This window comes from Cucumis melo, chromosome 6, assembly GCF_025177605.1.
Source record: "Cucumis melo cultivar AY chromosome 6, USDA_Cmelo_AY_1.0, whole genome shotgun sequence".
NCBI classification, from domain to species: Eukaryota; Viridiplantae; Streptophyta; class Magnoliopsida; order Cucurbitales; family Cucurbitaceae; genus Cucumis; species Cucumis melo.
Window position 1 is genome coordinate 28687913 of NC_066862.1, and position 24877 is coordinate 28712789.

The 24877-nt window shown below is 36.0% G+C and overlaps 5 protein-coding genes and 2 non-coding genes across 8 annotated transcripts; 3 read left to right on the forward strand and 4 right to left on the reverse strand.

Moving 5' to 3' along the window:
- Positions 1–445: 445 nt before the first annotated feature.
- LOC103490796 (eyes absent homolog) lies at positions 446–4151 on the reverse strand. 2 transcript variants are annotated; one of them, XM_008450483.3, is made up of 6 exons: positions 4018–4151; positions 3056–3324; positions 2798–2965; positions 2071–2164; positions 1025–1210; positions 446–864 (listed from the first exon to the last, which is right to left on the reverse strand). In XM_008450483.3, exons 2-6 carry the CDS (start codon positions 3308–3310, stop codon positions 605–607), a joined length of 963 nt encoding a protein of 320 aa, XP_008448705.2. In that variant the 5' UTR covers positions 3311–3324; positions 4018–4151; the 3' UTR covers positions 446–604. The 2 variants fall into 2 exon arrangements, with proteins under 2 accessions (XP_008448705.2, XP_008448706.2); XM_008450484.3 differs by having other exon boundaries at positions 3056–3319; positions 4018–4140.
- Positions 4152–5651: 1500 nt separating this feature from the next.
- LOC103490797 (MND1-interacting protein 1) lies at positions 5652–9509 on the forward strand. The gene is made up of 2 exons (XM_008450485.3): positions 5652–7697; positions 8786–9509. The coding sequence occupies exons 1-2, from the start codon at positions 5910–5912 to the stop codon at positions 9305–9307; spliced, it is 2310 nt and encodes a 769-aa protein (XP_008448707.2). The 5' UTR covers positions 5652–5909; the 3' UTR covers positions 9308–9509.
- A 572-nt stretch (positions 9510–10081) lies between these two features.
- On the reverse strand, positions 10082–10153 carry TRNAC-GCA (transfer RNA cysteine (anticodon GCA)). Its single transcript has one exon. It is a non-coding gene; the product is annotated as a tRNA-Cys (tRNA).
- Positions 10154–10245: 92 nt separating this feature from the next.
- LOC103490798 (uncharacterized) lies at positions 10246–12324 on the forward strand. Its single transcript, XM_008450487.3, has 2 exons — positions 10246–10556; positions 11615–12324. The coding sequence occupies exons 1-2, from the start codon at positions 10376–10378 to the stop codon at positions 12136–12138; spliced, it is 705 nt and encodes a 234-aa protein (XP_008448709.2). The 5' UTR covers positions 10246–10375; the 3' UTR covers positions 12139–12324.
- A 699-nt stretch (positions 12325–13023) lies between these two features.
- Positions 13024–13095, reverse strand: TRNAC-GCA (transfer RNA cysteine (anticodon GCA)). The gene has a single exon. It is a non-coding gene; the product is annotated as a tRNA-Cys (tRNA).
- A 1043-nt stretch (positions 13096–14138) lies between these two features.
- LOC103490799 (pentatricopeptide repeat-containing protein At5g46580, chloroplastic) lies at positions 14139–16537 on the forward strand. Its single transcript, XM_008450488.3, has one exon. The coding sequence runs from the start codon at positions 14280–14282 to the stop codon at positions 16410–16412; it is 2133 nt and encodes a 710-aa protein (XP_008448710.2). The 5' UTR covers positions 14139–14279; the 3' UTR covers positions 16413–16537.
- An 81-nt stretch (positions 16538–16618) lies between these two features.
- On the reverse strand, positions 16619–23633 carry LOC103490800 (protein phosphatase 2C 29). Its single transcript, XM_008450489.3, has 4 exons — positions 21510–23633; positions 20269–20382; positions 18241–18505; positions 16619–17404 (listed from the first exon to the last, which is right to left on the reverse strand). Exons 1-4 carry the CDS (start codon positions 23442–23444, stop codon positions 17280–17282), a joined length of 2439 nt encoding a protein of 812 aa, XP_008448711.2. The 5' UTR covers positions 23445–23633; the 3' UTR covers positions 16619–17279.
- Between the last annotated feature and the right edge of the window lie 1244 nt (positions 23634–24877).

Below are 24877 nucleotides of genomic sequence, written 5' to 3' on the forward strand. Positions count from 1 at the left end.
ATATATCAGATTTTCCGCCCTCAGATTGCAGTGGGTGCATTGTATGCTAATGAAATGGGACTTCTCACCACTCCTTTGTTGAAATGTGGTTAGGACTGTGACGTGTTGCCTACTGGGTAAGTTAATCTGAATACTAAAATGTTTTAATCTTTAAGAGAAAACATGGGGGAGGGCAACTCCACAATGATGAACAAAATGACTTCGTGACGTTGCAGATAAGACAGTCGTCAATTATATAAATCTGACTCCAATAAGACCATTCAAATACAAGCAAAGTTTTGAAGAAAACTAAAACCTCGAAACTTAAACTTAGCTCATCTCAAAGGCAAAAGGCAGCTTAAGATAACCAAGTTTCGTATTCTCAGAATCAATATAACCATTGACGATCGATCAAAACAAGCAGTAGAAAAAAACAGTGAGTTTTGATTAAAGACACAGTACAGTCTGGAGGGAAAATGCAGCCTTTATTATGGCCAGATAATGGTTTTGATTACATACAATTATTTAACATAAATGACAGCCATAATATGGAACTGTTGTAGCTCACAAGAATACAAAGTTAAAGCCTGGAAAATTACAGCTTATCAGTTGCTGATTATGTGAACTACTCTTCATCATTTGATGAATCAGAGTTACCATAAATAACAGAGAAGTAAAAGCCTATTGTTTTCAAAGACAGACCAGGGAACCTGTGAAGACTTCCAGGTTGCAGATCAATCTTAACAAATGGCCATTTCAAGGATTGTGCAGCTTCACACTCTTCCCATCCATTGCCTATTGCACAGAAACGAACATTTGGCTTGTCAAAACGCTCCTTGATCCACTTGAAACATTGCACTTTTTCCACTTCCCACGAACTGTAGACTGGAAAGTAACCAATTTGAAGTTCATAATTAAGCCAAGTTTGACAATAAGTTCACCAATTGCAAGCAATTGCAAGAACAAGAGGTATTTGACTGGAAATTGAGTCTCAAAATACACCCGAAGAAAATATCAAAAAGGGAAGTAAAAAGGGAGTGCTCACCATTTCCAGGTGTTATTAGATGATCGAGCCGAAATAGTAAGCATTTCACAAGGCTGGGTATCAATGCTCCAGAAGTCACCAAGATATTAACATGCTGAGAACTTGTAGAATTACTGTTGGATGTCTGATCAGCAGACGCATGTGGTGGTTCATCTGAAATTGAACACTCCTCCAAGAAAGCTCGTGCTTCAATAGCATAAAATAAGTATGATCATTCGCAGGTATTTAGAGAAGCAACAAAAATTTTAGCCAGAGGGTTAAGTACATTATCACATACATATTGTAAAAGACAGTTATAAGAGTTAAAAGGATAGGTAGTTGGCTATTAAAAGTACTGCACATATATCAGATGTAGTTAAGCACACACCCTGATGCTCAAATGTCAAGAACTATGCTAGACTTCCTCAACAATCAGACTCGGACTTTAGATCCCGATGATCATGGCATTAACATAGAGGAGCAGTAAGAAATTTGAATCCTTAATTCCAACGCAAATTTTAACCATTTTGGATAATGAAATTGTTAAGATTCTAAATTTCTAAATCTGAAACTTAGAAAAATCTCAACAAGGGCCAAAACAGAGACAGTACTCTGTAATAATATATTGATACCAAAATAAAATGTTCAACAGCCAACCATTAACACATATACAATAAATAAAAGCAACAGGAATTCAATAAAGACGACCCAGCTCCTTTGAGAAGGCTGGAAACTTCTCCCAAAGCCAACAGCAGCTTTTAACCAAAATCAATACCTAAAAAACCCAATTCCCAAAAACATTCCCTATTTATACTCCCTTCACAGTGGGCCCTCAGGTGTTATTCTCTCCTTGGTACTGTGCATTCCCCTTTCTATCCCTTCTTTTATATGTGTGCAGAATCGGAGGTCTAACAGAAATCTAATAAAATTATAATCCTTTTATATGACATTGTCCATCTCCTCATAAAAGGAAATGGAATACTTGAATTGTGCGAGTATCTAAGGATATTGAATCATCAAAAGAGAGCATCATATGGCTCAAAGCTACAACATAAGAATTAGAATACCTGAGGAGAACCATCTATCTGTATAGACATCAGTCATTTCATACAACTCTTCCCAGTGTTTCATCTTCTGTTGATCAAAGATATTCCGCAGGCCCTGGAAGAGTGTACACGGTTTTTAAAATGTGTCTTTTGAAATAAGAAAAAGATGATGTACATCTCCAGAAGGAAAAACCAAAAGTTAAAGATCCCTTTGGCAGTAGCTCTCTACCTTTTCATCCCCACAAACATTCAGTTAAACGCATAAATATATGATATAGTAACATCAAATATAACAGGAGAAATCGATACTCAAAAAAATACTTTTTCCCAACCACAAGAATACTCATAATTAACCAAACTTTTAAAAAAAGAGAGAAATTAACTACCGCTTATTCAAATTTAGGGTCTAAAGAAGTCGGAAGCTTAAGTTTAAACTGATTTAATGGACCAAGTATAAGGGTAAAATTTTAGTTTTCCCCCTTAATGTACTTGCAAAAGAAATTTTTACAGCACCTATCCAGAATGAATTTGAACACTGGAAACTACAGAAAATACAAAAGGCTTCTAGCACCAAGGAACGAAAGTAAGTTATAGGTATAGCTTAAGAGACATGACGACAAGAAGGAGCAAAGCCTAGACTTCATTCTCTTTCTACTTTCTAGTATGGAAAATGTCCTCGTGATGAAGAAAGTCATAGCACTGTAATTATGTCACACATGAAAAAGTTAACGTAAAAATTTCCCAATACCTCTCTGTACTTGTTGGTTATTGCGCGTTGCCTAAAAGCCAATTTTCTTTTGTTTACATCATCACATGGTGGACCAAAACCATCTTGATCAAAATCATAATTAGAAAGATCGCGACCATCGTCATATTCATTCAATGCATCAAGAAAGGGTTGATTATAGTTTTCTATCTGCATAAAAATACGATGATGACATTAACTTCTGACACCTTAAAGAATGGAGTTGTTTGAAATGATTATAGGGTGAAATCTCGACCTTACTTGTTCATAGAAGAAGAAATGATCACACAGATCGAGAATCTCCTTCTCCCACATTTTTCCAAGTTCTTCACCCCTTTTAACGTCCTTTGAACCACCAAAAGCCTTAGCATATGTCCCATCCAACAAAGACTTGAGCAGGATGATGGTCTCATCCATGTCCCACACATACACATTTAGTTTTTCTTTTTGATCCTTGGTGCTTTTAGCAAACCCTTTCGTACTTTGTTCTGAAAGATGGTTTTTACTTTCTTCCATAATGCTGGTCTATTCTGGAAAGAAAACCAAGAAAAAGGATTGATGATACTTCAAATAAAAATAAAATAAAATAAAATAAATTACACAACTAAGATTCTGTTTGAAAACAATTTTGTTTTGGGTTTCCTATGTAAGAAAATTAAGCTCATAAAGTAACATATACTGTTATGTCAAAGTAAAAAACAAAACAAAACACACACACAATAAAAATTCATTTGGTTATGAACACTTCTTGTTTTCTTTTTACCTTCAAACTTCTTCAATACGATTTTCAAAAACAAAATCGTTTGGGTCGTAAGTGATCATAACAAATGGCTTTTAGTTGAGCATAGTAACAAACAAAGACATATTGAACGCAACTATAGTAATTTAAATGGAATTTTTCCATTCAGTTTGTAAAGACTGCTTCATTGCATAAACCCAACAACACCAAACTGAATACAACTTGATATAACTAACAAAAATGCAACCACCATAGTCTTCAATTAAAAACCAAAAACAAGACAAAGGCCACATAAAATGGCTGAAGAAAAGAAACCAACAACAAAAAAAACAAGACAATTTAAATTTTAAAGTGCAAGAAGACACTGAATTAGAAATCCAATCCAATCAAACTTTCAGCAGTAACCATGATCAAGATTCATTACCCAAAAGGAAAAATGGAGAATGGAAGCATAAAAAGGTGTATGAAAGTTAAAGATGCTTACTTTCGGTAGCCAGGAAGTCAACAGAGTAAAGAAATGGAGCTTTCTGCTCTGAAAAACCTCTGATTCCGTCCAATAAGGAAAGAACGACGAGCACAGGGAACAAATCGGAGGCAGCTGAAACTGCTTGCTACGATGTCGTTTCGAAAACGGACTTGGGCTCAAGAATGAGGCTTATTTTATTTGGGCCTCGAATCTTTTGGGCCTCTTTTGATCCTCTACCTTTTCACATATACCCTTCTATTCCTTGGAATTTGCAATAGTGCCCTTTAATTTCAATCTTAACTTCTTACCCAATATGCTTTTAACCCTTTCATTTATATGTTTTGCACTAAAGTTAAAATTGAAAAGTTACTTGTGAATAAAACAATAAACATTAGATGTGGTTTACGAACACCTCAATTAATTATGTGGGACAATTCTTGACAAATTCATTGCTATATAAGCCGTTATCATAAATTGAATCTTAAATCTTTGACATCTTAGTCATTTATTGAGATAGTCTCTCTTTTACAACTAGATTTGAATAGATTAACAAATCAAACTCTTTTTTTAGTACAAACTGCGTGAGAGTTTTAAAATAAATAGTTTTTAGTTTAGTTTTCAACATACATTTTTGTCAGTCGACGGTAAAAAAGATTCAAACTTAGTTACGTAACTCATTATTGTCAAGATGAGTATAACTCAACTATCATAATATTTATATTATAAAAATGTGACAGTATTTATAATATTGATTTTAAAATCAAAGGTTACATTTTCTCTTTTCATACATTGTCAAAAAATGCCTAACTAATTAAATCGATTTGCATACCTAAAAACATATATAATCGATAACAAATCTTAAGAAAACATTAATGAGCATTCTAAAAATTTAATCAATTGTTTGAGTTTATTTATAAAAATTGAAGCAGAGAATGTGTTTAGACTTCTAAACTGGTTTCAAACATCTTTTTAGCTTAAATTTGATAGTTGTATTACTTTTACTACAAATATTATCAACTAAAAGATTAGATATTTGAAACTCATATTCTCACTCTCAGTAGTTGTTTAACTACTAGGCTCAAAATCAAACAGACTAAATTGATTGAAACCTATATGCAACAATCGAAACATAACTAATAGATACAAAACAAATGGATTGAACTGTAATAAAGATTAAGAGATCTTATAATCTGAAATCAATGTAAAAGCAAACACACAAACCAAAAGAAGGAAGTTCTCACACACAACTCAATGAAATAGGTTTGAAAGAGAGTAGAATCCTCGAGCTACTAAGAACAAAAGTGTAAAGTTCACACAACTTGACTACCCACCTAGAGAGGTCGTAAAGTAGCCAACGAATACAAAATTTACACTGCTACTAAATAACAACACACCAAACTACTTTTCAAACCTAACAATACAATCGATATCTACACTAATTTTATCAATATACTTTAATTGAAATTAAAGGTTTAATCTTAATTGTTCTTTATTAAATTGAAACATTTCTCGAACGATCAGAAATAAAAATTATTAAATGAGATGGTCACACGAGTCGGAGCTCAATCCTTCTGTTTGGACATAGAGATGGTGGATAACCCGACCCGGAATAAGCTCTTCTGCATGTCCCTTCCTCTTTCTCTCTTCATCATCGCCATTTATATATAACCCCTCTCTCTCTCTCTCTTTCACTCTCCCTTTTCCAATTTCAGGAGCTCACAAACATATCAATCGCCGATCTTCTTCAAACCCCAGTGAGTTTCTTTTGGTAATTCATCAATTTTTGATTCAAATTCTATCGGTTTATCAATCCCCTTCTAAATTTACACAGCTCTTCAATCTCTCTCTCTCTCTCTTTTTTCTTTTTAGTTTCTTTCTTGTTTTTCATTCGTAATTTCAAACGATTTCAAATGGGTTGTTCGGTGAGGGATAAGCATGTTCGTACGAATCGGAGGCCTCGATCGGTAAAATCCGAATTCGATCCTTGCTGTCATCAAGAACGAGCTTCACTTCATAAATCTGTACTCGAATTGGGTTCTAAGCCGTTGGATTATCATATAGGGCTTGATGATTCAAACCAGATCAACGCGGTGACTTCAAACTCTAATTCCAGCTCCAATTTGGATGATGGTGGATGGGGTTACTGTACGGAGGATCAATTGGAGGAAATTTTGATGAAGAATTTACAATTTGTTTATACCGAAGCCATTTCTAAGCTTGTAGCATTGGGTTATGATGAGGATACTGCGATGAATGCGATTTTGCATAATGGGCACTGCTATGGTAGTATGGATGTGTTAACAAATGTACTGCATAATTCGCTTTCGTTTTTGAATGGTGATAATAACTCCGATAACCTCAATAGTGAGGTTGTTGCAGCTGTTGAAGCTGTTGAAGCTGCTGCAGTTGCCGCGGCTTCTGGTGATGGTATTGATATTGATATTGATATTGGTAATTGTAATGGTTATGGTTATGGTATTGATATTCCTAATGTGAATGCTAATGCTAATTTGGTCGTGGATGATCCTGAGCCTGTGTTCTCTGATTTAAGGCAATTGCAAGAGTACTCGTTAGCTGGTATGGTGTGTTTGTTGCAACAAGTTAGGCCTCATTTGACTAAAGGAGATGCTATGTGGTGTCTGCTTATGAGTGATCTTCATGTTGGTCGTGCTAGTGCTATGGAAGTTCCGGTGCTTCCTTCGGCACCAAGTAATGTTAATGGGTCAGCATCTGGTGCCAATGGTGAGAATGTTAGTAATCAACCAGTGGGATTTTTGGCACCATCCCTTTGTAAATTTCATAGTGGTTCAGGTTTTGGAAATGGTGGTGGTTCAGAATTTTCTGTAAACAGGTTTGTGTCTTATGCTCCTGATATGAATTTGCATAGAGATATTGAGTGTCCAAAGAGATTTAATCTTTCTCCTTCAATGAAGTCGTTGTTGAAGAGAAATGTGGCTGCATTTGCTGCTGGTTTTCGAGCAAACTCAAAGAACCTTCAGGTACAGTCTCAAGCTTGTACAAATGGCTTACCAAGTGAAAATCCCCCTGTCGTACAAGGTGGTTCTGGATTTCCAGTGGAGAAAAGTGAGGAAAACCAAGACGCTGTGAATTTAATGTTGAGTAAATTCCGTGATTTGAAACTCTATGAGAATCTGGATTTTGTGGCAGAAGATCAAAAAGATGAAGTGATTGTAAATCTCTTGCAGCAGATTAAAGAGCTTGAGAGACAAGTAAAGGAGCGGAAAGAATGGGCGCATCAAAAGGCAATGCAAGCTGCAAGGAAACTGAGTAATGATCTCACAGAGCTTAAAATGTTGAGGATGGAAAGGGAAGAGACCCAATGCCTGAAAAAAGGTAAACAGTCTTTAGAGGACACGACAATGAAACGACTATCTGAGATGGAGAACGCTTTGAAAAAGGCCAGTGGTCAAGTGGATCGTGCAAATGCAGCAGTGCGGCGACTTGAGATAGAAAATGCAGAAATTAGAGCAGAGATGGAAGCTTTAAAGTTAAGTGCTTCCGAGTCTGTCACAACTTGTTTGGAGGTTGCAAAGAGGGAGAAAAAAAGTCTAAAGAGATTACTGGCCTGGGAAAAGCAAAAAACAAAATTACAGGAGCAGATTGCAGAGGAGAAGGATAAGATATCAAAGTTGCAAGATCAATTGGAGATGATCAAGTTAGGTCAAAAAGAGGCTGAGGTAAACAGTCATTATCTTTCTAGTTTCTCGGACACAATCCTAATTTCTAGGCCATTCCCATTGTTTGATATGCATTGACCACCGCATATTCAATAATCAAATCTAACTTATAAATAGTTCTATCTACATGCAATTACTGAGGTAGTCTGCCAAGTAAGGGAAATGAATTGACACGAGTAGCTCTAGCAGCAAGGAGTAGTTAATCAGGCGTCAGCTTCGTTTAGAATATCAATAGGTGGCCAATTTCTTCTTTGAGCTTAATGATTCACTACTTTAATAATAATAACCATCATTTTCACATATCTCTCCCCACTCAACAGGATTGGGAACACTAGGCTTGAAATAGTTGCATAACCTGTCCCTAGATTTGCATTTTTCATATAAACCAAGAGGTCTTAGTTTCTTACTGATTGAATCATCTGAGATTGACGGTAGATCATTGAAGGATATGATTCCAAGTCATTAGAGTTACAGGGCTACTCTTTTTTCCTGCTTGTTTTTCATATCACATCCAATGACTTTGCATTAAAAGTAGGAACTTCCATGTGGGACTTTTTAGTATAATTTTACATTCTCTGCCAATCTCAGACTCTCATGAGCACGACTCTACTTCTGTGATGGTCATACATTTGCTCTGGTTATTTGCTAAAAATCTGCACTTTGTTTGTCCTGTATTATGGGCATAAAGTATATCTTGATTTTGATTGTAATCGCCCTTTTTTTCCCTTCTTTTAAATGTTCAATCAAACGATTGCCTAAGATGGAGTTGTGAAAGCTATTTAAGATAGTTGGATTGTAGCATGCTCTAGATATTAGTAGTCCCTGACTCCCTCTTTCACCAAAACCATGTGGGTTTTCAGGCTAGTTACGTTGGTTGATTTGACAATTTTCCCTGCTTTCCTTTGTTCTATCAAACAAATTGCTCTTCCTTTATCATTAACAATTAACAAATACCACCCTGTTATATATATATATCAATGGTTGTTTTCTCAAGTCTGGAACTAACATGCAGCTGCCATCGATGTCATCATCTAAAACAAAACCTTCAAATCATTATCATTTATTGTGCAAATGACTATGTATTACAGGTGAGGTGGAGGCAGGAGGTGAATGCTAAAGAGGCTGCCATGGCACAAGTGGAAGACGAAAGACGTAGTAAAGAAGCAGCAGAGGCTAGTAGTAAACGAAAGCTCGAGGCACTACGCCTTAAGATAGAGATAGATTTTCAGCGCCACAAGGATGATCTCCAAAGGCTTGAACAAGAACTTTTGCGTCTAAAGGCATCTGCACAATCCACAGAGTCACACCACCCCTCCAATAACAATACACCTAAAGGGAATTCTGACAGTGTAAAACCCCAGGGAGAAACCATTGCGAAAATGCTTCGGGAATTAGACAGTTATGAGGATTCGTCAGAGAAAGACCTCAATCAAGACCGTGACTGCATAATATGTAAGAGGGGTGAGGTCTCTATTGTTTTCTTGCCTTGTGCTCACCAAGTTCTGTGTGCCAGTTGCAGTGACAACTATGGCAAAAAGGGTAGAGCAACATGCCCATGTTGTCGGGTTACAATAGAACAAAGAATCCGAGTTTTTGGTGCAAGTTCATAGAAGAATAGTAATGAAGAAGAGGTTAAAGAATACCATGTTTCGAACTGTAATATTTGTTTGTTAAAAGAAACTCCATTGCCTTGGTAATATACCTTCGAACATGTTTACAGTTTACAAAATTTACCTAAATCGAATATGCTTATGATATATGAGAATGGTTGACAGTGTATATAATATAAATAAAAAGCAGTAACTTTGCTTATGGGGTCTGATGTTCTTTTGTTTATGCCCAACTCACATTTGTTTATCTGCACGATTGAATCTCCTTGACCTTCTCGAATGAAAATGGCATATTTTCATGCCAATATCACTAAGCTACCTTATCATGATTATCCTACATTATTTATTTTTGTGTATTATGGGTTTGTTTTGGAATTCTCTTTTTTCATTAGAGTGAAAACTTGTTTAAATAGCTAATTTTTCTAATAGATTGTATGAGTTATGAGGTGGACCTTCTTTACTATATAATTTCTTTTTAAATGGTTTCTTATTTTTCTGTAATGATCAATTGTTTATATTAATGAAAGTTCTATAGTGGACCTCGGGTAGAGTCCTTGAAATGAAAGTTGAGAACACGAAAGAAAAATTTTGTAGAAGCAAAGTGACTTGTCTTGTAAGAACTCGTGTCATTAAGTGTTTGTGGCAAAAAATTTGAAGTTTGAATCCATATATATAGTCTAAACCATTATAAATACAAAATAAATATCGTATTTGTATAAGTCAAGCAAATTTCAGACAACAATTTGCACTTAGGAAGAAAATGAAAAACTTAGAAGGGCCCAACCGGGTTCGAACCGGTGACCTCTTGATCTGCAGTCAAATGCTCTACCACTGAGCTATGGACCCAATTTTGGTTAAGAGTTAGACTTTTTAATTGATAAATACAATCTAAAGTTTGATTCTCAAAACGATGCAAAACGATTAAGTGGGGTCGATGCAAAACGAAAGGCAAATTGATTGGATTGAATTGGCGCCGAGAGAAAAAAAAATGGGTCAGAAAAATTTTAGGGATAAGGTGATGTTTTCTTCTTCAAAATCCCACTTTGGAATTGAAATGAATGTGAATCAATGGCTTCTTGCATCTTCAACAGTGTATTTTACAGGTTGAAGACGACCCCCAGCTGTTCATTTGGCAAATGGAATTGGAACTTTGGCGATGGCAACAAGAAACAAGACAAACCCCAAATCAAATACCATGATATTGTTCTTCCATTCCCTGTTTCTCTCCTTGACAAAACATTCTTGAAACGTATTGTTCTTCCATTCCCTATGTTTGATTGTTCTTGAATGTTAGTGTATGGCTTCCTGTTGTGTAATCTGTAGTCTCTGCTGGGAAAATTTTCATCAAAATTAGGTTCCATTTTTATTATATAATGCCTTAGATTCTCTAGTTTTATGAAAATATTTAAGGCATGTTTGGGTGTGATTTTGAAAATGTTGGAACTCACTTTTTCGGATTCAAAATTAATTTTGATTGAACACTAAACCAATTTTGAGTGAATAAAGATGTGTTTTACAGGGATTTGTACTATTTCAAAATCACTCTACTTAACATGCCCTTAGTCACTTTGTTGGTTTACTGATGCATATTTCTTGAAAGGTGGTTTTATCTCCATTGTTGTTGGAATTTTTGTTTGAATGTTCTGTGATTTGTCTTTGTTATTTTTTACTTTTTTGTTTGAAGTTGCATTTTCTTACTTTTTTGATTAATTTTCTTGTACAGGTTTAGTAGAAAAACAATTTAACAAATTGGCAGTTATTATAATGCCATTATTGATCAAAACCATCAAGTTTTTTGGTTTCTGAGACTGATAAAATCAAAGCCGCAGTCTTCTCTTGAGCGCTGATCATGTTTTGTTCAAGGGACCTTTTTTTTACTTCTCAAAACTACTTTCTTGGAACTTTAATTAGGAAATGACTTTAGATTTTGAAGCATAGGGTAACTTGATGGAAACCGTAACAGAATCAAACTTTGTTGTTACGCACAAAATAAATGAAGTGTTTCTCGGTACCTGGATCCAGCCTTCTTGAAATATCTCTCAAGTCCTAATTCATTCACCAAAATAGTATCTACCTACTCCTTTCCACTCCCACTATTTAGAGCCTAATACCGTAATAATCTCCCTAACTATACCCTTACTTACAATACTGATGACTTTTTTACTTTTCTCCTTCATCCTTTCTCACATCGGAACACATCTGAACATTGCACTACTTTTAGAGTTCTCTTTAGTTGTAAGAAACAATCATCGAAATATGGATCACATCAATATAAACTCATTTGTATTTGTCAAAAATATTTTTCAGGTAAAGAACTCAAATGCTGCTATAAGGCCACATCAGATGGATTCAGCGCTACCGATTTCCACGCGTGTTGCGATTTCAAAGGACCATGTGTCATAATTGGCTACACAGACAAATCCTTCAAGTTTGGTGCATTCAATCCTGAGGGCTACAGAAGCACAGATGACTACTACGACACTTTTGATGCATTCCTCTTCTATTGGAAAGACAATGAGGATAACGCTGATCCCATCGTCTTGCCCAAGGTTGGGGGTAGTGGTGCAGCTCTATTCGATTACGCGAGGGGCGGGCCACAGTTTGGGGCTGATGGATTGCTCATTGGCCCTCCTTTGGCACCTGTAATGGGTGGCTTCGCTGGGCCAGACACGAACTCGGGCGTCGGGAACCTAAGGCAAGCGAGGTCTCGGCTTGGACTATCTTATGCCAAGAGAAAAGATGGGAAGGACTCCATTTTTGGAGATGAAAATAGAGCTGTTGTTGCTGAAGTGCAGGTATTTTGTAGCCCTCAAATAGCAAGCTTGTATTGAAAGTGGAATGATCAAAGCAGCCTCTAAAGGTGTTTTTGCATTCGATGGTTATGTATATTCCTATTGCCATGGAGCTTTGTTCTTATAGAAATAATAGTGAATTGTTCAAATTATGAGGACAATGCCCTAGTTTGTAAACATAGTAAGATAATATAATATTGGCAGGTATTTATTTGATTCTAAAAACTTGGCAGGTATTTGATAGGTCTCTTAATAATTGTGTGTTTGAAAGGTCTACTAAGTTTTGACTATTTATGTACTAACATATTACAAAATATTAAAATTATTTTCTACATTGTATATAAATTTGAAGTTTTTGTCTTTTAACATTCTCAACTATCAAAACTATATCAAGTCTTTTTCTAAATTTAGAAAACATTGAATAGGTTAAGGACTTATTAGATGCAAAATTAATGTTAGATGAGTCAAATGACACGTTAGGTGCTTTTAATAGTTCAAGGAGTTATTTGGACACAAAATTGTAAGTTTACAAACACATAAAAATACTTATAAAGTTTAATAACAAAATAGGAAAAAATGATCTAAACTTATAATCTATCTTAGTTTTGTTAAGATTCAATAATTGAGGAAGCCATGTAAGAAATGCAAACATAACAAAAAGTTGGTTCCTACCTTTGTTATGGTATTAGTTAAAATGAAATAATGATGAAGAAAGTCCAACTGAGGTCTTTAACTAAAGAAGAAAAGAGAAAAAGGGAAAAAGAAAGTCCAAACTTATGAAAAGACCATTCTTGAGATTCTCTTTTGAATTTCAAACCGATTGAACCAAAAAGGAAAATCAAAGTATCAAACTGCTCTTTTTCTCTTTAAAGGTTTAAAAAATTCAAACAAAATTAGTGAATAGAAAAAGACAAAAAAAAAAAAAGGGCCCAACCGGGTTCGAACCGGTGACCTCTTGATCTGCAGTCAAATGCTCTACCACTGAGCTATAGACCCAATTGATAAATTAATTCCTCATTATTTTATTTATTAATTTAAAAACCAAAACTAAAAAAAAAATAGATTTTAGACTATTTATTGAAAATTATTGTACGTGGAAAAATTGGTGAAAATATTTATAAAATATAACACACTTCTAGATCTTACGAACGATAGATACTAGTGGCGATCGATAGAATATCAGTGTTTAAATTCACGGTATTAGTTACTTTTAAGATTGTTTCGAGAGATAAGCCATGGAAAAGTATTAATTCAAACTCATTGTATCTATTTAAATCTTCCACTGATAACTATATCAATTTAAACTTCTATGAATCTTATAATTGTTTTAATTAAACTAAGGAATAGCTATAAGTGAATCATTTTAAAAATTTTAAACTCTACCTCATAAAATCACTCGAATAAAATTATCTTCTTCCTAAAATTCTTTCTAAAATTCTAAAAGAAAAGAAAAATAGAAAAGGACTTTTTTTTTTAAATTGCTCGTATTAAATATTGGGATTAGTGAAATAAAAAAAATGGTAGACGGATAAAATTAAAGACCTATTAAACACAATTTAGTCTTTAAAGCTTTTTACTAATGTCTACTTAATTGAGAATACATTCGCTACTTTTCAAAGTCCATCGACCTAACGAGACAAAACCTAGATCCCTTCTTTAAACAAAAGAAATCTTTAATATAACCTAAAGTCAAATCAATAACTCTCTCTACAAATTATATCATTAGTTGATAGGTCCACGTACACACAATTCAAGTATCTATTTTTTTTTTCCTTTAAGGTTGAAAAGATTTTAGAATATTACGAGAGTCGTAAAATTGAGCGAATTAATTTAGACTCTCTTCATGATTTCGTTTCTAAGTGTGTTAATTCAAAGTTTTCACCCGTGTATAGAGTTTCTTTAGATAGAAAACTTAACATATTATTAGATAAATATTTGAATCAAAATCTAAATTTATATGATTATTAATTAATTAGTTAAATTGATACAAAGTTTATTCAAAAAACAAAGAGAAGGTTGCGAAGTTAGAAGAACAATTTCTCAAAGTTTTTCGGTTGCCACTGCCAACGGTCCATCCCTTTTGGCTTTGATATTTTGTATTGGGGAAATGGGGATAAGACCACTGCGGTCAGCTTCTCCTTCTGATTTTTCTTTCTCCAACCTCTCTCTCTCTCTCTCCCATGGCGGCTCCTCTTTCTTCCTCTCTCGATCTCAAGCTCAAACCAACACCCATCTTCTTCACTTCCCTTCTCCGGCGGAAGTATGTTACTAAACGATTAACACTCCTCTGTTCCTCTTCCAAATCCCCACGAAAGCCTTCTTCAATTTCATCAGAATCAATTGACAACAAAAACCCATCTCTATCCGACCAGCTCAAGAATCTCTCCACAACCACACTTTCCAATGCACCCAACGACGAAACCCGTCTCTTATCTAAGCCTAAATCCACTTGGGTTAACCCTACCAAACCTAAACGCTCTGTTCTATCTCTCCAGAGACAAAAGCGTTCTTCTTACTCTTATAACCCCAAGATGCGAGACCTTAAATCCTTTGCCCATAAGCTCAATGCCTGTGATTCCTCTGATGAAGCTTCTTTCATTGCGGCTCTTGAGGAAATCCCTCATCCACCCACTAAAGAAAATGCGCTTCTCATTCTCAATAGCTTGAGGCCGTGGCAGAAAACCCATTTGTTCTTCAATTGGATTAAGACCCAGAATTTGTTTCCTATGGAGACTATCTTCTACAATGTGGCTATGAAGTCTTTGAGGTATGGTAGGCAGTTTCAACTTATTGAAGATCTTGCTAATGAGATGGTTAGTACTGGGATTGAGCTTGATAACATTACTTATTCTACTATTATTACTTGTGCTAAAAAGTGTAGTAGGTTTGATAAGGCAATGGAGTGGTTTGAGAGAATGTATAAAACTGGTTTGATGCCTGATGAGGTTACTTACTCTGCCATTTTAGATGTTTATGCTAATTTAGGGAAAGTTGAGGAGGTTCTTAGTTTGTATGAAAGAGGGAGAGCTAGTGGTTGGAAGCCTGATCCTTATACATTTTCTGTGTTGGGAAAGATGTTTGGAGAGGCAGGGGATTATGATGGGATTATGTATGTTTTGCAAGAAATGAAGTCTATTGAGATGCAGCCTAATCTTGTTGTGTATAACACTTTGTTGGATGCAATGGGGAAGGCTGGGAAACCTGGTTTTGCAAGAAGTTTGTTCGATGAAATGGTTGAATCAGGGATAACGCCAAATGAGAAGACGTTGACTGCTCTGGTTAAGATTTATGGAAAGGCGAGGTGGGCAAGAGATGCTTTAGACTTGTGGGAGCGGATGAGATCGAATGGGTGGCCAATGGATTTTATTTTGTATAATACATTGTTGAATATGTGTGCTGATCTTGGTTTGGAGGAGGAAGCTGAGAAGCTCTTTGAAGAGATGAAGAAGTCAAAGCATTCTAGGCCAGATAGTTGGAGCTACACAGCAATGTTGAATATATATGGTAGTGGAGGTAATGTGAAAAGATCCATGGAGTTGTTCGAAGAAATGCTCAAGTTGGGTGTTGAGATTAATGTGATGTGTTGCACTTGTTTGATTCAATGCTTGGGGAAATCCGGGAGAATCGATGATCTAGTTCGAGTTTTCAATGTTTCGGTACAAAAAGGAATTAAGCCAGACGATAGGCTTTGTGGTTGCTTGTTGTCTGTTGTGTCCTTGTGTGACAATAGTGAAGATATTAACAAGGTATTCACTTGTCTACAACAAGCTAACCCTAAGTTAGTTTCCTTCGTAAATCTTCTACAACAGAACAGCATTACCTTCGAAGTTATCAAAAACGAATTCAGAAACATTCTCAGTGAGACAGCCTCTGAAGCTCGACGCCCATTCTGCAATTGCTTGATTGATATATGTCGAAACCAAAATCTTCGCGAGAGAGCTCATGAATTGCTCTACTTGGGAAGTTTATATGGATTGTACCCAGGTCTACACAACAAAACTGAGACCGAATGGTGCCTGGATGTTCGATCTCTATCAGTAGGTGCAGCTCAAACTGCACTTGAAGAATGGATGATAACTCTATCAAAAATCGTACAACGAAAAGAAGCATTACCTGAATTGTTATCAGCTCAAACCGGAGCAGGAACTCACAGGTTTTCCCAAGGACTAGCCAATTCATTTGCTTCTCATGTAGATAAACTTGCTGCTCCATTTCAACTGCGAGAAGATCGAGCTGGTTGGTTTGTAGCCACAAGGGAGGACTTAGTTACATGGGTGCATTCAAGAGTACCATCTGTGCCTGCCACAGCTTAACCAGCCATGGATGATGGAATTGGCTTCTTTTAGTCACCTTTCATCACTATTCACTACAATGTACGAGTTCGTTCATGCAAAATATTGTACTTCCCAAAAGTATAGAATAGAGTTGTTTTACTTCATTGTTAGACTTTCTTCTGCTTGAATTTTGCTTGTAAAATGATATAATTTTAGAGAGACACAAAGCCTTCAATAGGCATACAAACAGAGAAAACTTGTAGAAGGATAAAATTTCCAACTCTATAATCCGCAGTGGTGGAATCCACCGTACAAGGGACTGCTCAATTTCAGCAAGTAAAATTATACCCCCACCAATTTACAAGCGCATTTCTTTCTTTCTTTTTGTTCTTTTTCCTTTTTTTTTCTTTTTTTGTTCTTTTCTTTTTTTTTGGCCCTAAAATGAGAAGAAGAAAAAAAAAGGCACCAAGGAATGACAAGTGCCTGTACCCTATGCAAAAATGCCGTCCTCTTCCTTAGAGAATGTGTCTAAAACAGGAAGGAAACAACAGATAACAAATAGAAAATGAAAGAGAAGTTAAAATTTTTCCTTTTTTCTTCTTTTTTAAAATGATTCTTGTACCAAAAGCCCCCCCATTTTCCAATTGCTTGCTTTCATCCTCCAACCAAATTGTGCCATCTACTTGCACCTTTGGGAACTTGCATCCAACAGTAGCCCTGTGTTGATTTCGTATTGTCTGACTTCACTCGATTTCTTCAGGCTGGCTTGCTCCTTGAGATGTTAAAAACCTAAGGCAATCCATGAAATATGGGTCGGTTGAAAATTTATACCACTCGCAGAGCGCCATCTGGGTCGAATGCATGAATGTCGTCGTTTCACTTTGACCATTGATTTACAGTAGTTTTTCAAAGATATTTTCCTGAGGATTTCCAGATTCTTCCTTCAAGTGAAATGACCATAACAGTAACATCATCATGATACTTTCTTCGATCCCCCTGTGGGATGTCCAACAATTCATGAAAATCCATTCCTGCAAAAAAGCATAAACATTGAGACTTGACCCTGAATGAGAAGAGAACTGGCCTTAGAAAAGAAATCATTGTAAAAGAACATAATCATCAAGAATGCAATTAATGAACCATCATCACAATTCACGACATAGCTTTAAAGTTAAATAAAGATATAATCCACCTGGGAAGAAATAGTTTCAGAAAGGATGAGTTCGTTTAGAACGTCTCAGGAGCGTACATTATGAAGATCGTGTTTTTATACCCAGCAGTGGACAATTCATTTAGTTGAGGCATTTAACAAGATAGTAAAAGTGTTTCTGAAACGAAAGTTAAATACTCCAAATACACTGTTTAGCAATGAAGCTTTTGGTCCTGATTTTGTTTTCATTCCGCTAGGAAAAGTTTCTTTAAAAAAATCTCTCTAAACATTCCCAACCATGCCAAGGTATTCTAGATCCAGCACTAGAAGACTGAAGAGGACTAGCTGCAAAGGGTATTTATTTCAGAATTAAGCCAAGCTTCAGAGACTTGGTTCAAATCCTCAATGATAAATTATAAAATCATCATACATTCGAAGCATTAAGTAGTCTCGTCATAATCATAGCTGGTAAAACTAGTATTGATCAATTTTCTAGAATGTGTATCCTCAAGAAGCGATTCTTGGAAGGTAAATTAGAGTTTCAGCCTACAATTAGATTGAAGATGCTCCAAGGGAAACCAATAAATTATAGGTTACGCTTTGATTTGTATCCTTTTGGTACATCTATTATAGAACAGGGGATCCAGATCACATATAGAAGAAAGAAAATAACATGCTCCGAGTTATTAATGAAATGGCATAAGATATAGCAACTACCTGCTTTTCTAGCTGCACGGCAAAGAAGCTCCTCTATCAAGTGCTGTGCAGGGTCTCCATCTGGAAACTTCTCCATAAAGTTCTCAACATAAGAAACCACTTCTTGATTGGTTAGATATTGATACAATCCATCAGATGAGAGCACTATGAATTGATCCGTAGGGCAGAGTCTATGGTGACGAAGCGATGGCAAGCATGATAAATATGGTGCAGTACCAATATACTCGTTCCGAAACATTTCCAGTAATGCATCATTCAGCTTTGGCTGCAGAAAAAAGGAAAGCAGCACCACATTGTAAGTTCACAACAATTGGATATGACGCTTAACAATAATGGAGCAAAATTACAAAGGAAAAAAAAAAAAACGAAACCAATCCCATCATGAAACACAAAATTATGTGAGGACTGCCACTCAAAGACATGCTTTCTTTTTCATAGAGACATCTGAAAGAATACAGAAGGCATATGAAAGGAGCTCGAACCTAAAAAAAGGATTTCAAATCCAAAGGAATAATAGAATAATGTTGGACTGACAATTACAAAAGGACTTTGATACCGTCACACATGATAGAGACCAATATAAAAATATGAAGAGAAGTGCAAAAGCATAAGTTGACCATTCTAGTCATGTGGATTTTGTCCAAGCCAAAATCCGGACTGAACAAATTGAAGAGGAGAAATGCATCAAAGTAAACAATAATAGTGGTGGTACATGAAATGAAAAATAAAAAAATTAACTCATTATAGTTTAAACCTTCAAACTTTAGAGAGTTTTGAGTGAGAATAATATACTATAAGGTGTATACCAGGTACAAGAAAAACAACTTAGTATAACTATAAACTATAACTAATACACCACATAGTGACATAGAAAAGAGATCGCAAGGATCACTTCTTTTACTTACAGTCTTTAATTTCTCTATATCAATGATAAATTAAAGGGAAAAAAAAATACATATTTGGTGCCTGAAGTATGAATTTAGTAGCATTTTAATCAAGTCTCAAACCCAAATTTTTACACTCGAGGTTTGGGGTTTATTTGTTCTCAACCGTCAATTTTCGTCCCTATGGTTGACGAAATCTGATGAGTTACTATTTTCACTAAAGAAAATACAATTTTTTCTCCCTCTCATCCATGCCCATTACCCCATTTTCTTCTTTCCTTTCCTTCCTTCCTTTCTTCTTCTTTCCTTTCATCTTTCTCCTCCTTTCTCTCCTAAATCCCTTGGTTAATAATTTATTTATTTATTATTATTTGTGTAAACATGGGGAGGAGAAACTACGGATGAGGGGAGGAAGATAGAAGAGAATAGTGGGAGATAGAAGAGAGGCAAAAAGGAGATTTTTTATTTTTAAAAAAATAACAATTTTGTTTTTAATAAAGAAGTGTCGCATCATCTTCCAATAGCTATAGTAACGAAAAAGTGACTGCATGGACGAAGGAATTATTATTTTCAAGTTTGAAACTAGCAAACCTAAAACTCAAGGACCAAAAGTATATATTTCTTTTCTAAAAATAGAAGTCCTATAATAAATATAGGTACTCCTAGTTGAAGTGGCAAACGCTAGTTGATCTATCATGTCCCTCCATCTCCCCAAGTCTTTATAGATCAATAACATCAATAACACAAATATACCCACCGTCCTTACTAACTTAGAATCCGACCAGCCATGTGAATTACTTCCAATCATCCACACTACCAAATATACTTTCTATACACATAAAATGCATAGCTATATTAATACTTGTTCCCACAGCTTTGAACAAATTAACTTTATAAATTAAGAAATTCTTATCTATGTCAGCAAATGACCAAAATAGTTCCCATTTTAGAAATTAGGTTACATGACAGTGTAAATAAAATATGTAAAGAGAAACAGAGGATTATTTCTTGAAGTTTATACACAACATGCAGAAGAAAGAAATAACAGCAGTAAGGTTGATCGTTGATTCAATTTGAAGTAATTAAATCAAGCAGCAAAGAAAGTTCTAGAAAACGAAAATGAGCAAGTTTACCAACTACAAACCTGTTTCAAAAATCCGGCACCAAATGCCCTTGTAACCTTTAGACGGCCCTTCACTCTATCATTGACAATGCACTGTTTGTCATCAGGGTGCTCATTCTTTATTCTTCTTACTTCCTGACATGGCAAGATCAAAATTATTTGAGTGCAAAGAAAAAATAAATCAACTAATAAGCGTGACATTTTATGATCGAAAGATTTGTTTATAAGTAGAAACAACATCTACTTATGCCTGCAAGACAAACTATTCTGTTCTTGTATGGCTTTTTTACTAGGAAATCCAAATTAAGACAAATCAGACAGCAAAAGATCATAAGAATAAATGCAAACAAACACACAATGAACTACTATCAGTGCCTATGAAACGCCAACTGTAAGCAAAATGAATTTGAAAGAAACCTTTACACAAGAAAAGAAACAGGTCTTCTCAAATATCCAGGACCATCAGGCACTTCCGATGACCAAAAAAACGTAATTTGAGAAAGAAGTTTCATTTCCAGCCATCAGCAAAAAGTGGTTGAAAAGGAAAAATTAAAATGACTTTACTAAAGACTATGCCAGACAATTAGAACATAAAATAGAAGCTCGTTTGTTTTGATTAATCGGAGCACAAGAAATCCAGGCAAGGTTGCTAGAGGTTTCAAATGGCTACTAGACAATTGATTAGAAACTATTCGATCTCTGGTGCATCATCCACTGGCAAGAGAGGGAAGAAGGAAAATAGACCAATGTCTTGGAAATTTGGAAAATATTAATATTTTTTTTATAATAACAACACCGATGCTAATTTTCTGAGTTCCTCCTTTTCTGACATATGCTATATCTAAATCCAAAAGAGTTCCCATCGTACTGTCCCAAAGCTAGTTTTTGAGTTCCCACTTTTCAACATATGATATATCTTCTTTTTAATGAAAAGACTACTTCCACTAATAAGAATGATTTGTCACAAAAAAAAAAAAAAAAAAAAAAAAAAAAAAAAAAAATCTAGCCACCAAAAAATACTTGTATAACATGATATATCTACATGCAAAAAGAGTTGCCAATTTTTGCATTTTGGGATTCAGAAAGTCCTTAACAAAAGACGAACTGAACAAACTTTTCATGCAGGAATTTGAAGAAAGATGGACAAAAAATGGAATTTCATAGAATGAATCTAGATGAGTAGAAGGACAGAATAGCAAAGCAAGTACATTAACAAGAATGTTGGCAGTGAAATAGCATAAGCCGAAAAGAATCAATCTTACTTCTTCAATGCTCGTACTATGATCGGTGGATAGCTGCAATGCAGTCAATCTCGTCGTCTGAGCCGAAGGTCGGTTCGTTAGAGTTATTTTCCCTTCACTCGTTGTAGACTCCTCAATTATACCCTCCATGCCCGTTTTTTTGTGGCCCTCCTCCTTCATGTCGTCACTAGGGCCAACTTCTTGTTGCTCATACTGTGCAACAATGGCACGGCTGTCACCCAAATTCATTACATACACATCTTCATCCCTCATTAACACAACCAGCAAGCAAGAACCCATCAAAGCAAGCTCTGGATTCGTATCAAGCAACTTATCTGTCATGTCCAAATATGCTAATTCAGTTATCTCAAGAGCTCGTGACAATGCCCCCAACACCAACTCATGATCAATTAAACCTTCCTTTCTCCTTTTACCACTTCGATATGATGTCTCCTCCACCCTATTCTCAGTCTCATCAGCCTTTTCTTTATCTCCTAAACCATACTTCCATGGGAACAAAGTCTTAACATGACCCTCCTTATGCTTTGACAACCCTTGTTTTAACTTGGACAATAACAACCACCTTCTACCAGCTACTGAACCTGCACTATTTACACTAAGCGCGTCATCAACAGAAAATGCAAATCTATCTGAACCTGAAAGATCAAGTCCGTCCTGTGTATCGTCCTCCGCTAAATACTCCCACAGGCGCCGCCTCCGCCTGTTCTCCGGTACATCCTCGGATTGAAACGTAACCCGCTTAGCTGATCCTCGATCAGCAGCCGGTTGTTCCACTTCTACTTCATTTCCAACTACTGAAATATTCCCATTAGTTTGAATGGTTTGACCAGAGGCTCTCGAGGATGGGTCGGCATTAGTTTCATTCACACGCACGCCGACCGTGCTCTCTCCCGCCAGATTCGGAGGGTTGGAATTAGCAGCAGCCTCCTCATTATCGTCAATTTCCCAAAACAATCCCTGAAGCTCATTGAATACAGCTCTGTAAAGATTACCCATCAAGAATTCCGGCGCATCGGGGCCATTGAAGCCATCATAAATCCCAACGAACAACCACCCTTGCTCTTCCGATACAACCACATGTACCCGATCCTCTCCAGCCTTCCCGAGCGCCCATTGAACATCACTCTCATTCCTCACCTCCGGCTCATCTCCCGCCGTCGAACTCTCCTTCCGACCAACAAAATTCAACACCGGCACCACCCACGGACGCTTATCCGAAAAATTCCTCGTAAACGCCTTCCTAAACCCCGAAATGCCCTTCTTCCTCTTCTTCTTCACGTACATCCCACCAAGTGGAGCAGAGAAATGAACTCTCCCGCCACCACTACCACCACCGGCAGCAGCAGCGGCAGCAGCAGCATCGACATTAGCATCAAGTGGACCAGACAACGCCCCACGCTCAATTGGACCAGAGAGAAAAAATCCACCTCGTTCCAAAGGTTCAGTGCCACCTCTAGGAACAGGCTGAAGCGGGAGAGCAGTAAAAGAAGAAGTACTCTCAAAACCATTCAAAATACTCCCTCTAACACCACAACCTCCGGCAGAAGCACCAAGAGCAGTGTCAGTGGCATCGTCATAAACAGCATCAAGCATAAGAACAGATCTGGGAATAGAACTATTAGCACTGACAGAAGCACCAGAGATGGCTTTGAAAGCAGTCTCCGGGGGGCCAGTTCTAGTCCTAGTAGTAGTAGGAAGTGAGGAAGGGTCGTGAGGAGGGGAAAAACGAAGGGACTGAGAAGGGGAAAGAAAGCGATCGGAATGAGAAGGAGAAAGGAAACGGTTAGAAGAACGGACGTAACAAAAGGAATGGCCTAGGGTTTCGTCAAGTGGGTCGGAGGCGGAGAAGAGGACGTCGGAATTGTCGGCGGGAAGGGCGGCGGGGCGAGTCTCCGGCTTGAGGCACGAGAAGAGGCTGGAGACTCCGCTTCCCATCACATTTGATTCGAACTTCTTTGAGCTGTGAAGAGCGGAGAAAATGGCAACCAAAAATTTCTTTTCCGGCAGACTTTCTTTCTTTCTTTCCCTCTCCCTCTCTCAGCAAAAACAACAAAACAAATAAACAAATGAAGTGAACAGAGACACAGCAAGAGAGTGAGAGAGAGAGAGAGAGAGAACGGAGAGAGAAATCTTCTTCTTTATTATTATATATATACACATTTTTTTCAAATCAAATAAATATATAAAAAAAAAAACTATAATTTCTTTTACCTTTTATTGTTATTAATTAACCTCCTATATTTAATTGCTCAAATATTTCAATCTTTCTCTTCCAAATAATAATCATCTATTATATTTATTTCCATAAATATAAAAACACTATTTTTAATGAAGTTTTCTGTTATTATCCAACTAAAACTTGTCGATGTCAATTTAAGTATAGCTCATCGATTCTATTTTTTATCTATATATATTTAATTTAACATTTTCAACTTATAATAATATAACTTTTTAAAAATTATTAAAGATTAATTAAATATCAAAATTTTGTTAGACAAATTTTTTAAGTACAAAATTCAACTTTTAAAGAGAAAGATCATGTCAATTATCGTTAACCTCAACTCGTGGGGAGAGATAAAACCTTTAATGTCAAGATTTATATTATGAGTATTATAAAAATGTAATGTCAATTGCGATTGAGTTATATCCCGATATTGGGTTGGTTGAGAAAATTAATTAGTTGATTATTATTATTATTTAGAGGGAGAGATAATGGAATGAGTCAAATTTTCTCTCACTTCTATTTCTATCAATTTGTTGGATTCTCTCTCTCTCTGATTATTATTAATATTATAATTATTGATAAACTCTATGTGAATATTATTATTAATATTATTGTTATTTAATTTATTTGTTTAAAAGCTAAAAAAAAAAAAAAAAAGGTTTGAAGAAAATGGTAATGAATTTTGGTTTTGGGTTTGGTATCGGTTTTGCATTTGTTGGGAGTGCACACCTGGCAATAAGTGAATGACAAAGGGTAATATATATGCCACGTAGGATGACAGGTTGTCAAACGTATGGGTCCAGGAGGAAGACAATAGGTAAAATGACGAATATGGGGCTGAAGAAATTGTGAAATGACGAGGGAGTCCTTGAAAGTAGGGGTAGGGTCAATGTGGAAAACCGAGGCGAAAGGAAGGGGTTTTGTGGGATTGCATTTGTCTTTTTCGTTGTTTGTGTGTGTCCGACTTCTTTTTTCTTTTTTCCTTCCTATTTTTATGGTTTTCTAATTATACCCTAGCCCAAGGCCCATTTTCTAAATGTATTTGACAACTTTAACCTTCATCAATTTCTACTATTTTTTCCCTCTTACCTTCATTTTAAAACTCAATGGTTTAACCTTATATCGCAACTTTTAAAAGAATTTA

What these genes read in the sequence shown, in the direction of transcription:
- LOC103490800 (XM_008450489.3), bottom strand. Translation starts at nt 23,444, where the DNA reads ATGGGAAGCGGAGTCTCCAGCCTCTTCTCGTGCCTCAAGCCGGAGACT. An exon ending in ATAGTACGAGCATTGAAGAA is followed by an intron (nt 20,383 to 21,509) that starts GTAAGATTGATT and finishes TTGCCATGTCAG; the next exon opens with GAAGTAAGAAGAATAAAGAA. An exon ending in GTGCCGGATTTTTGAAACAG is followed by an intron (nt 18,506 to 20,268) that starts GTTTGTAGTTGG and finishes TTTTTTCTGCAG; the next exon opens with CCAAAGCTGAATGATGCATT.
- LOC103490797 (XM_008450485.3), top strand. Translation starts at nt 5,910, where the DNA reads ATGGGTTGTTCGGTGAGGGATAAGCATGTTCGTACGAATCGGAGGCCT. An exon ending in TAGGTCAAAAAGAGGCTGAG is followed by an intron (nt 7,698 to 8,785) that starts GTAAACAGTCAT and finishes TATGTATTACAG; the next exon opens with GTGAGGTGGAGGCAGGAGGT.
- LOC103490798 (XM_008450487.3), top strand. Translation starts at nt 10,376, where the DNA reads ATGGCTTCTTGCATCTTCAACAGTGTATTTTACAGGTTGAAGACGACC. An exon ending in TGACAAAACATTCTTGAAAC is followed by an intron (nt 10,557 to 11,614) that starts GTATTGTTCTTC and finishes AATATTTTTCAG; the next exon opens with GTAAAGAACTCAAATGCTGC.
- LOC103490796 (XM_008450483.3), bottom strand. Translation starts at nt 3,310, where the DNA reads ATGGAAGAAAGTAAAAACCATCTTTCAGAACAAAGTACGAAAGGGTTT. An exon ending in TAACCAACAAGTACAGAGAG is followed by an intron (nt 2,165 to 2,797) that starts GTATTGGGAAAT and finishes ACACTCTTCCAG; the next exon opens with GGCCTGCGGAATATCTTTGA. An exon ending in TCTAATAACACCTGGAAATG is followed by an intron (nt 865 to 1,024) that starts GTGAGCACTCCC and finishes GTTACTTTCCAG; the next exon opens with TCTACAGTTCGTGGGAAGTG.
- LOC103490799 (XM_008450488.3), top strand. Translation starts at nt 14,280, where the DNA reads ATGGCGGCTCCTCTTTCTTCCTCTCTCGATCTCAAGCTCAAACCAACA.